Source organism: Diabrotica virgifera, chromosome 6 (genome assembly GCF_917563875.1).
Source record: "Diabrotica virgifera virgifera chromosome 6, PGI_DIABVI_V3a".
NCBI lineage: Eukaryota > Metazoa > Arthropoda > Insecta > Coleoptera > Chrysomelidae > Diabrotica > Diabrotica virgifera.
In genome coordinates this window covers 38,839,699-38,852,670 of record NC_065448.1, presented here as the reverse complement: position 1 = coordinate 38,852,670, position 12,972 = coordinate 38,839,699, and the positions used below count along the sequence as shown (strand labels likewise).

The following is a 12,972-nucleotide window of genomic DNA, read 5'->3' as shown; positions in this document are numbered from 1 at the left end:
CTTTTGCAGAGGTGTCATTGTAGGGATTTTTTTGGATTCCTTGATATGTAGCCTTGCTTTTTCAGTGGCATGCGGATAGTTTCTGGGAACACTTTTATTCTTCGTTGATTTCCAAATCTGTTCGCTAATTTTCGAAACCCTAGGTGCGGATTTTGTCGTCCTAAAGCCACTAAAGTTAAAGCATTTAAATTGTTTCCGCGAATCTTACGCGGTCTACCCGAAATCGGTCTATGTCTCATATCTATGCCATTTTTATCCTCTTTATTGTCTCATACACTGCACTTTTCCGAGTTCAGTCAGTTGCACTAATTTGTTAACGTTTCGGACACCCTTTCTATACAAATATTCCACCACTTTTCTTTTTTCTATTTGCGACATTATTTCACAAATCTTAAGTCTGTTTACAAACAACAATATTTGACAGATGGTGTTTTCATGCGATTTTGTCCATAACCTACCTACTATCGGCACAACCTACTTGATGCATTACTTTTGTCTTAAAATGTTACAAAAAGGAAATCTATTAAAATTAGGAAAAATATAAAATTCCGGATACTTTCTAGACGGACTATACATTTTAAGGGTGAGCAATACAGTTTTTAATTGGTATTTACAAACTTTATTACTAACTCTTAAAATGTTTAAGTTTGCCATTGTTATAATTTTAATACTTCTTTTTCGATTTCTTAAAAACGAGAGATGCGGCGCTTACGTTATTCGGCGGACCCATTCAACTATCTCTTAAAACCTACCAAATTTCATTTGCATATCTCAACTGGTTTTAGAGCAGTAAATAAATCGTCAGTTTGTAAGAAAAAATTCAACATTCCGTATCTCGGAAACGAAACATTTGCAAACATACGTTTATAAAGCAAACTGTCATTATTTGTTCATGCAGAATTACCCCTTAAAGTTTGTCCCACTTATTTAGAAACACCGTGTATTGATGAAGAACATGTCTAGTTGTTAAAGTACCTAACTTTTTTATTATCCAACATAAACGAATGAATCAAAAAACAGAATATTAAGAAAACCTGAAGCTGTAGTTGGGTTTTAATTTCAGTATTTTATAAATGCTAGAATATTCCACAGGGTGATGCGAACTTTGAGAAAAAACACAGTTTGATTCGTACACCGGTATACAATAAAAATTTACCTGTTTAGCAACAATATTATTACAGCGATATTGTTAAAGAATTGGGCTATAACATATTAAAAAAATTATTTAAATCGGCCAACAGGTTTAGGAAATACGAGACATCAAAAATAACCAAATTTTTAAGTGGGCCGATTTCTATGCACGTAAGTTTATAATAGTGGTGCTGATTTTGGCTGTTTTTGCATTTTGTGTACCACCGCAAATAATGATATGTACCACCAGTAGTACATGTACCATAGATTGAGAAAAGCTGTCCTAAATAATAATCTAGGATACCGGTAAAGAGCAGCCAATAATTCTGAGTATTTTGGTCGAAATCCGGAAAAGTACTTTGCTCAAGCAATTTTTTTTGTTTATAAAAACAGTGTTGTAATCAAGATGTGAACGACGATCACTTATCATTTTCGGAAACAAGTTAATTTCTAGTTAATCCTAGTTCCTAGATGGACAGTCGTCATAATACAGGGCGATGCCCTTATCTAAGTATGAACCGAGTATTATGTTTATATGGGATTGGGACACAATTATTGGTGGAATGAAAATTACATTTTTAATTAACTAATGTTTGACATTTTGATTTCCCCTACGGAAATCGTTCTCAAAAAAAATATTATGCTAAAAAACCGAAATAAAAAGAAAGCTGAAAAAGATAAAATTTTTGAATTGGTTAATACAAAAAAAAAGCGCAGAGATGATGTAATAATGCATTTCAAACTGTTATTGAGCAATATTTATTACGGATAATACGAGGACCATAGATGGTCTCTTAGGTTTAGAAAATCGTCGACAAATTACAGATTGCAATAGTTAAAAAGAAAGTAACTTACCCATATTGGAATATGCATCTGCAAAGGTAGGCTGAATCCTAATAGCTTCCTTGTAGTGCATTAGTGCTTCATTCAGTTTACCCTGCTGCTGAAGTACAGATGCTAAATTGCTGTGAGCTGCAGCAAATTCGGGAAATACTTCCAAAGCCTTCAAGTACAACCTTGTAGCTTCTTCGATGTAACCCTGTTCCCTGTAACAAAAGACCCAAACATTTTAAAAACAATAGAAATCCGATGATTTCTTACGTCTGAAATCAATACAGGAAAATGCCAAATCTGTGCTATCTATAATTTACAAAGCAAAGCAAACAGACGATAAATTAACGTACACAGTGGCGGCTCGTGATTTTTACAATAGGGGAGGCTATACCTAACTGTAAAATATCTAGACAAATTTGCACTAGCAAAAAAAAATCCGCCAAAAAAATCTAATTTAAGCCCCATTTTTTATTTACATTTTATAATATCATCATAATTCATAATTTTTTATATCATATCATTTTAAAAATAGTTAGTCTAATTGTAAAAGTGTATTACCAAAGTTTGTGTCGTTTATTTGGTAACAATTCTATCTCTGTAAGTAGATATTATGCATATCAAAATAAATACAGAATTGAAGTTTTGCAGTCCATACAGGTTGAAGGTTCACATTTTTTAAGATACTCAACTGAATTTTTTTAAATATTGAATTTTTTATATTAATTTTTTTAATTCTAAAAGCGGCCTTCTGCGAATCCAAAAACACGGTAAATTACCGATATTTTGCTTTGCATCACAGATATCGAAAAAAGTTATTTGAACAAGTTGTTCCAAATATTATTCTAATCCCACATACCAAATTTCATCACAAAATTCGCACTTTTAGTTTTTACATTATTTGTAGTCAGGATCCTAAAATCGGAGAGGAGGCTGCTGGCCGATCAGCCGCCCTTGCCCAATCCCCGGGCAGCGTGTGCGTTAAGGGGATGGGTACGTATTTTCGGCTGCAATGCTATTCAAATGGAGATTCATTTTTTTCGAATCCTGAGAAAACTAATAAGTATTTTTGAAAAATTTAAACGCAGAATGAAAGACTACGTTCTTACCGAGGGCCGAAAGTCCCTGAAAACGTCTATATGTTTATTTTAATAAGTTACAGGGGTGAAAAACTAAAGTCGACTTTACACTACATGATTTATCATGTGATTTGTCATATGATTTTTCCCATGACGAGCCGCATGACAATACTTATGACAAAACGAGCCGTATAAACAATGCAAAATCATATGACAAATCACACAGTGTAAACATGTAAATTTCACTCCATGACCAAATCATATGACAAATCACATGATAAATCATGTAATGTAAAGTCGACTTAAGAGAAAATGTAGTGTGATTTTTAATTTCAAATATCTCATTCAAAAGAAACTTTTTATTTATTCTAAGGGACTTTCCGCCCTCGATAATAATTTAGTCTTTCATTCATAAATATTTATTAGTTTTTTCAGGATTTGAAAAAATGGACACCATGTCCGTGGTGATATTTTCCAATTTGAACATTCGCTATCTTTGTCATACAACGCACTGAGTCCAATAGAATATGATGACAAGACACTAACAGTTTTAAATATTTGACATGGCATCGGGAATATTTTGAGTTGTTGATTAAATAAATTGATAGTGTATTTGATAAATAATTGATTTAAGACGTGAACTTAATAAAAAGTTATTTATTGTTTATTATTTGTGGAAGATCCAAGCAGAGAATACATCAGGATATATTCTGTGATCCGAGTATTTTGTTGTTAAAGATGTTCAAAATTGTAAGCGTTCCATAGTAACAATATATTATTAAAAAATCACTTTAACACTTTTCCTCTTTTCTCGATTGAGTATTAGTTTTTGTTGTACATATAAATTATTACAATCACTGAATACATAGTTAGTGAAAAAATTATCACATTCATTAACTGAATTAATAATTTGAAATTATACAAATAACAGTTATCCAAGAACATTCAAAAGCCATCTCTTTAAAGTTAATGATGACATCGTCAAGTAGAATGACATTCTAGTAATGTTTACATATCCATACCAGTGTGAATTTTACTACACGTAATTTGCCGTGTAAAGACAGAAAAAGTAGGGATAGCCGTAAAATATTTGCGAATTATGTACCGATGGCCTTAAGCGATAATGCAGCTCTAAGGAGACCGAGTCTCCTTAAACGCTGCTGGGCTGCGCGGAGCACTAGCAAGTGAGATATTCCGGCCAGCAGCCTCCGCTCCAATTTTAGGATCCTGACTACAAAATAATGAAACTTTAAAAGTGCGAATTTTGTGACGAAATTTGGTATGTAATGTGGGGTTAGAACATTATTTGGAACAACTTGTTCAAATAACTTTTTCCGATATTTCTAAAGCGAAGCAAAATAGAAAAGTAAACAAAACAGTGTAGCATGTGTAAAAAATTTATGGGGAGGCTAAGCCTCCCTTGCCTCCTCTGACCAGCCGCCACTGAATATACATGAGGAATCTAAAAATTGCATTCCATACCAACTTATCTAGGCAAAAATCCATAGCGAATTGATTTCTATAGAGTGTTTCACGTTAATAACGGAACGTTGCTTAGATAGGCCAATGTATTTATTATGGACGATAGAAGCGCGCTGATGCCACGCCGTACTGATGAATCGAGTAGAATAGCCACCCGTGCCCGAGAGGTTTGGCAACACTGATCTCCATAAGCACTCACAATGTTCCGTTCTTAACGTGAAACAAAGTATAGTACTCATATCGCATGAGTAAACGCAGACTACGAAAGCCAGTTAAGATTTAATTTCAATAAAGAGCACCACCATTTGCTTCTATGTATTTCATCCTTATGGAATCCTCAGGGCGAATTTGCGATAAGCTCTCTGAATGAAACAAAATGTGTTGTCATATTAGCAATTATTTTTAAAAATAATGTGCAAAAGACGCTACTAAAGACGCTAATAGATGTCACTGTAGGGTCAATCCATGCCAAGTGGTCCAATATAAATAGAATAGAATAGAAATATGCTTTATTGTCACTGAAAATTTTTACAATTTTATGGACAAAGCTTACATACAGTCAAAAGAAAAACATAATATAAATAACAAATAACAACTACAATTTACTAAAATTAGATAAATCGTCAATAATGTGCAGTATAAGATATAAAAGCCAAGACAAAAACAATTTATTGCAAAATATATATAAATTGCAAATTGAACATACAACAAATAAAATAAAATAGGTACAACATAAGGAACTGACAAGTTTATGCTACTGCGTATGGAACCCAATTTTCTTAGTTATTCATTAAGAAATTCTTCTATTGAATAATATGGTCTTTTGGATAGATAGGCTTTTGTCATTTTACGGAACTTAGGGAAAGATGTTGCAGATTTAAGTTGTAACGAAAGATGATTGTACAGTTTCTTTGCGGAATATAATATAGATTTCTTTACTAACTCATTGGATGGAATCGGTAAATAAATATCAAAGATTGAATTTCTGGTGGAGTAAAGATGATTGGGCCTTGATGGAAAGACATGAAGGTGTTTACGAATTAAACAAACCGTTTCTAGAATATATAAAGATGGAAGTGTTAAAATTTCGTTATCTCTGAAGTAACTTCTGCAATGTGTAGATCTTCTGAGGCCAAACAAATATCTTATTGCTCTTTTTTGCAATCTAAAAATGACATCAAATTGAGCAGCTGTACTAGAACCCCAAAAATGAAGACCATATCGAAGATGAGACTCGAACAACGAAAAATATGTTATTTTAGAAGATGCTAAATTGAGTTCCCTTGAGACAGATCGTATTGCATAGCAAGCTGAGGCGAGTTTCTTACTTAACGAATCGATATGAAGGGACCATTTGAGGTTGCTGTCTAAAAAAATACCAAGGAATTTTACAGAATCAACGGTACTGATCTGGCTGTTATTAAGAGGCAAAGGTTGAAGAGCTCCTTTATAGGATAATGCTACTGTTTTATTTACGTTAAAAGAGAGTAAATTAGAGTCAGACCAGGTCTTTATCGTCAGTAGATCCGAAGTTATAGTTTCATGAAGAGATGCAATAGTTGAGTTGCTCCAAGTGATACTGGTATCATCAGCAAAAAAGAAAAATTTTCCCATTGATTTTTAAATTAGTGATGTCATTTATAAAGATAAGAAACAGTATAGGACCCAATACTGAACCTTGTGGTACTCCACATACGATGTTTTTGAGACTAGTCAGTATCATTTGCTCTAACTAGTTGTTTCCGATTATTCAAGTAGGATTGGAACCAATTCAAAGAAATACCTCGAATTCCATAGAAATTTAGTTTTGTAATCAAGATGTCGTGATTTACACAATCAAAAGCTTTGGCATAGTCGCAGAAAACAGTGGCAGTATAAAGATTATTGTTTAGTGCTTGGTAAACCTCATGTAGTACAGAAAACATGGCATCAGTGGTACATTTATTTGTTAAAAAGCCGAACTGATTTTGTGATAAAATGTTGTTATCAACGATAAAGGACATAAGTCGAGTTTTAATGAGTCTCTCAATAATTTTGGAGAGTACCGGTAGTAAGGCAATAGGTCTATAGTTGCAGGCATCAGATTTTTCGCCACCCTTATGAAGAGGAATAATAATGGCTGTCTTTAGGCACTCTGGAAATTTACCTTTTTCGAAAGAATCATTAATTAGTGAGAGGAGGATTTCCAACACATTTTCTGTGAGATTAGAGAAAATTTTTATAGATAGTCCATCAGTACTACAGGATGATTTGCTTGAAATTAAGTTGCTTGACTATTTTTGATATTTTTTATTTTTCTATCTTTTAAACTTCAGTCTATAAAGACTACAGAATTCCATTTATTTTAATTTAAAAAAATTGAGTTTGCCGATGACGGCCATTTTTCTTAAAGCGTATCGATCATTTTCACGGAAAACATGGCTTCGCTCTTTAGCCAATATTTTCACTGAGGTCTGTCCTAGAACAATAAATCAAAAACCAAACTTTTTAGAAAAGTATGCTCTAAAAAAACGGCCTATAGCATTATTTAATTTCAAACTAACCTTAAGGCCTTAAATGAACCTCAAAGCTTGAAAAGGTAAACTGATAAAATTCCATTTTCAGCATTTTTTTAACAGCATAAGGCAAGCCGATAATGGTTTGTAATTTTTTCTGCAATACATATTTTAAGTAAAAAAAGTTTGAGCTTTGAGACTTGTTTGGTCCACCCTGTATAAATTAGTATTCATTGTGAAATCTGGTGAAAATACATTAATTTTTATTTCATTAGACAGTTTATTTGAATTTTAATTACCCTGCCCGCAAACGCTCAAATTTTGACCATTTTGATTTCTGACCATTTTTTCAGGCCTGTAACTCCTATATGACGTAAGTCTGCAACTCCAAATTTTCACTTCTTATTCTACTTGCTAGGGGCTAACATTCAGCCAAATTTCAAATTTTTTCATCCGTGCCCATCAGAGATATAAGGGGTCAAACTCTGAGATTTTTCAAAAAACTACATTTTCGAGATTTTTTTTTGAAAAAATTTACTCAAGTCTCAAAGCTCAAACTTTTTTTATTTAAAGTATGTAAGTATGTCTTTTCCAGAAAAAAAAATTACATTATCGGCTTGCCTTATGCTGTTAAAAAAATGTTGAAAATGGAATTTTATCAGTTTACCTTTTCAAACTTTCGAGGTTCATGTAAGGCCTAAGGGTAGTTTGAAATTAAATAATGCTACAGACAATTTTTTTAGAGCATACTTTTCTAAAAAGTTTGGTTTTTGATTTATTGTACTAGGACAAACCTCAGTAAAAATACTGGCTAAAGAGCGAAGTCATGTTTTCCGTGAAAATGATTGACACGCTTTAAGAAAAATGGCCGTCATCGGCAAACTAAATTTTTAAAAAATAAAATGAATGCAATTTTTTACTCTCTATAGACTGAAGTTTAAAAGGTAGAAAAATAAAAAATATTAAAAATAGTCAAGCAACCACCTTTGGGCCACTTGGCTTGGATTGACCCTGTAGCGACATAAGGTTCAGGATTCCATAAGGATGAAATATGTACAGTGGAAACCGCTTATTAGACTACCGGGTATAGAAATATCCCGGTTTAAAGAATAGAAAGTTGATGATAGGAAACGTTTCTACCGAGTTATTAGAATATCCCGGTTATAGGAAAATTTTTGCCTGGCACGAAGGCTATTCCAATAAGCGGGTTCGACTGTATAACCAAATGGTGGTGTTCTGTATTGAAATAAAATCTTAACTGTCTTTCCAAATATTTTAATAACAGAATAACTGATGACATACCTCTTGATATTGGCCAAATTGTTGAGAGAGTCCGCATGTGAAGGACACAAACGTAATGCCGTGTTGTAACATTCTTCGGCTTCGGAAACCTGGCCTTTTTCTTTGAGTGCATTGGCTAAATTACAGTAGGCGTCCGGGAAATTAGGCTGAAGTTCGATTGCTCGTCTGTAAGTATCAATGGCCAGATCGATAAGTCCTTGTTCATAGTAGACACAGGCGAGGTTTCCGTGGACCACGGCATTGTTGGGGGATAAGTTGAGGGCGCGCAGATATGCCGCTACCGCTCTGAAATAAAAATAGCAAATTTAGAAAAAATGCAAGAATACTTTAAATAACAAATGTTTGTACATTTTACATGCTTCTGTTACGTTAGATACTTGTCTGTTTAGATCCCAAGGAAACAAACACTGCAGCCACTATACCCTATACCTAACAGTATAATTTGGTTCTAGTGGATTCGAGCGAAAACCAGCTAATTCAATCCACTCTGTTAGAGACCCGTTGACGTCTTCTAGACTATAATAGAAATTTCGCGAACAGGACCAGAATGAATATAAATAGAGAATATTGTATTATACGATTCCATTCTGAGTGTTAACAGATAAATGTATTATATAAATTATCTCTTAATAAATTTATTCGTTTATGGGAATACGTTTTGTTCTGTTGCAATATTTATGAGTGTGTCCGAAATGTTGACACCTGTGGCATTGAGGAATTTCTCTATTGGGATGTGGTGGTTCAACTTCAATAATTATGTTAAGCAGTTTATTGACTTTATAAATGTCTTTATTATTTGCATTAGCAACCAATTCTACGTGAAAAAGTGGTAGTTCCTTTTATACTCTTTTCGTTTTATATTGGAGATATTTTTCACTGAATGTCGTAGTTCTTCGAGTGCCCTTTTAATATCATTAATTTCTGTTGTAGTTTGAATACTGCGGATAACTACCCGAAATCCACAGTCCTGTTTTATCTGATATGTGTGAAATTGTGTTTTTTTTCTGTTAAACTTTTAACAATATCTAAATAGTTGTCAGGTAAATCAATTTGAAGTTTAATTTGGTTATCCCTAAGGCATTTAATGGTATATCGATTTGGTATTTTTTGGTCAAGCAGTTCTCGTAACGGTTGTATATATTCGACATTTTGAATGAATATTGGTGGAGGTTTTTTGGATTCATTTTCTTCTTGTATATAATCGCCATCAGTAGCTAAGGTCATCTTGTGTATAAGTGTAAGGTCATCTTGTGCCTCTCTCAGTACCTAAGGTCAGTCTTGTATATAATCGCCATCTATTGGTCGTTGGCGTAGGTTTCTGCAACCAATAATCCTCAATAGTAGTTTGCTTTTTACTTCTATTCGGAGGACTATCTTCTGATCGGCGCTTCTTATTTGGAATTAACGTCCAGCCTGTATATCATTATTCTGAAGAGATTGGTCGGTAGCTTCTGTGTGTTGTGCTGGTTTGTTACCTGATAAGCATGACGACGTTGAGGCACAATGGGATGGGCTATTGGTGGCGTTTATGCTGTTTTCATTCGAAGAAATACTGTGTGTTCTATTTTTGAGTAAAGGTGGAGGAGTTCGGGCCAGTCCGGACTTTCTTACAGTTGGATTCATATCTGCTTTCTCTAACATGGACTTTAAAAAGTTAAAGTAATAGAATACGCGAAACAATCCAAGTGCAGCCAAATAGAAATTGCTAAAAAGTTTGGAATTTCACAAGCTCATGTGAACACTATTGGGACCGTGCAAGTTCGGCAAAGCGACCTCTATTTCTACGCTCTGTACTTTTATTCGCACTTTTAATTACATTGGCCAATTATATTAGTCCTGGTTGCTGGATAATTGTCAAGACCATAGTCCAAAAAAATAATAAGAAGAAAAAATATAATGCAGGTTATGTTTAGCAAACGTAAACAATTGTATTTAGTAAATAAAATCAGTTATTAAAATGCAGTACTGCAAGCAAAATACAATTAATTAAATTTACCTTTATATAATAATTGCATATCATATCAATATTGTGGAGCAATATATAATTTTTCTGCGTCAATGACAGAAGGTATGAAATATACGTCAATTTGACAATTTCAATTGACAATATGAATTATTTAAGATAGTTGCAATATTTCTCCGCGACTCGCGCACGGTCGTTTCTCGTTTCCCTTTCCAAGTACTTGCACACCGCGAATAAAAAAACTAAGACAGTTTCCTCAACGATTGGCGAGCTAATTCAAAATTAACCCAAAAACGAAAAGGCAGTGGGAAAGATTCAGATGTCGAACATCTGGATTAGTCGAGTGTTTTACTGAGAAAAGGGCCCGAAATGTTCCTATCAGCAGGCCAGTTTTAAAAGGAAAAGCTTAAGAAATAGCCAAAAAGTGGGTAATGTGAACTTCAAAACGACAAATGGATGGATGTACGTTGGAAAAATCGTTCACAAGTTTCCTTCAAAAAAATTGTTGGAGAAGCAAAACATGGATAACGGACAAAAAGTATCAGCAAAAAAATGTCTCGACAAAATTCGAAATAGGAGAAAAATGTAGAATATTATCATATTGTTGTACTTTTTTTAAATAAAAAACGAATAAGTATTTTTGAACCAATTTAAACGCAGAATGAAAGATTACGTTATTAACGAGGGCCGAAAGTCCCTGAAAACTTCTATAATGTTTAATAAGTTGCAGGGGTGAAAAACTAAGAGAAAATTTAGTGTGATTTGTAATTTCAAATATCCCATTCAAAAGAAACTTTTATTTATTCTAAGGGACTTTCGGCCCTCGGTAATAATTATTTAGTCTTTCATTCTGCGGTTAAATTTTTCCAAAATATTTATTAGTTTTTTCAGGATTCGAAAAAAATGGACACCATGTTCGTGGTGATATTTTCCAAATCGAAAATTCGCTATCTTTGTCATAGTCGAATAGAATATGGTGACAAGACAGTGACAATTTTAAATATTTCACATGGCATCGGGAGTATTTTGAGTTGTTTATTAAATAATATTGATAGTGATAATTAATTGATATAAGACGTGAAATTAATAAAAAGTTATTTATTGTTTATTATTTATGGAAGATCCAAGCAGAGAATACACCAGGATATATTATGTGATCCAAGTATTTTGTAGTTAAAGATGTTCCATAGCAACAAATTGTAAGCGTTCCATAGTAACAATAGATTTAAAAAAAATCACTTTATCACTTTTCCTCTTTTCTCGATTGAGTATTAGTTTTTGTTGTACAGTATATAAATTATTAAAATCACTAAATACATAATTAGTGAAAAAATGATCATATTAACTGAATTAATAATTTAAGCGATTATACAAGTAACAGTTATCCAAGAACATTCAAAAGCCATCTCTCTAAGTCAATGATGACAATGTCATTGTCAAGTAATGTTTACATATCCATACCAGTGAGAATTTTGCTACACGTAATTTGCCGTATAAAGACAGAAAAATAAGGGATAGCCGTAAAATATTTGCGCCTACACTCTTAAGGATAAGTTTTTCTGTTTGCGGCTAAAAGTGCCGTCGCGCGCCCACTCTTGTGATTTTTAAAACCACGCTCACCCGAGGGTTAACATTATCATAGATAACTCGAGTAGAGCTAGACAAAAATGGTTCCCCGCTTTTGTATTTTCACAATAAAAAATATAAATGCTACTCAAAAAGCAATTTTTAAAATATGTACATAAATGTATTATTTTCAAACAAAATGTATATAAATTCAACTTCAAAGAGGACAAAGCTAATATTAAAGATTCATTCATAATCCAAGCTTTGCCAAAATACTTCAGATTCTGGTTCTGGAAATGGCCGTGATTGCTTTGGCCCATTTCCCAATTTCACATCTGTTCCGACATCACATATTAATTTTTTGCTTACATTCGATTTTTAAATATATCAAACGGATTATTTTTATACCATGATTTCATGATCGTGTAGCCATTTTCTTATCGTTAAAATTTACATAGATCTTAAAAGTTATTTTTGGTGTATACATTTAGACAGTCCATGCATTTGTTCAGTTTTGACAGTGAACATGACCTACATAGAAGTATCAACCTTGGTGGAAAATGAGCTTTTATTTACAACACAATAAACAAAACAATGCAAAAATTTCTGTGATGTGGTATTAAACATAATTTTAACATAGAAAAAACACGATTTTCGATTTTTTAGAATTCTTACTGCATCTTCACCTTGCTGTACTGTTATTTCATCGTATTCCACTTCATATGTTCTTGTGATGGTATGAATTGTGATCTTGTTTCAGTCACAAGTTGTGAGTTATGTTCCGTCTAAGATCTTTCTTCTATCAAATATATTCTACCCATTTCTTTTCTGTTTGTTTTAAGGTTTTTGACCGTTTTCCATGTTTCTCTTAATCTTGTTGACTCTTCGCATTTACTGTCCAATGAGATATTTCTTGCTTTAGACTAGCATCTTTACTTCTCTGTCGAATCTTGCATTATTTCCATCTATGATCTGAGCCATTTCTTTACAACCACTTTTAATATGATTGTTACTTGTTGTATAAAGATGGATATCCAGCCAATGAATCCACAAGGTTATGGAAAGAATAGCAAATGCTTGAAGAATAGAAGATCAACTCTCTAATATGCTATAATTAATTTTA

At 33.1% G+C, this 12,972-nt stretch overlaps 1 protein-coding gene across 2 annotated transcripts in view; it reads right to left on the bottom strand.

Annotated features, from left to right (window-relative positions):
• The window catches only part of LOC114326160 (UDP-N-acetylglucosamine--peptide N-acetylglucosaminyltransferase 110 kDa subunit), a 142,683-nt gene that overhangs the window by 12,162 nt on the left and 117,549 nt on the right, over nucleotides 1-12,972 (bottom strand). For both annotated transcript variants that reach the window (XM_028274417.2, XM_028274415.2), the window contains 2 exons: nucleotides 8,321-8,605; nucleotides 1,987-2,177 (listed from right to left, as the gene is read on the bottom strand). In XM_028274417.2, the coding sequence (XP_028130218.1) occupies nucleotides 1,987-2,177; nucleotides 8,321-8,605 (476 nt within the window). The remainder of the gene's footprint in view (nucleotides 1-1,986; nucleotides 2,178-8,320; nucleotides 8,606-12,972) is intronic.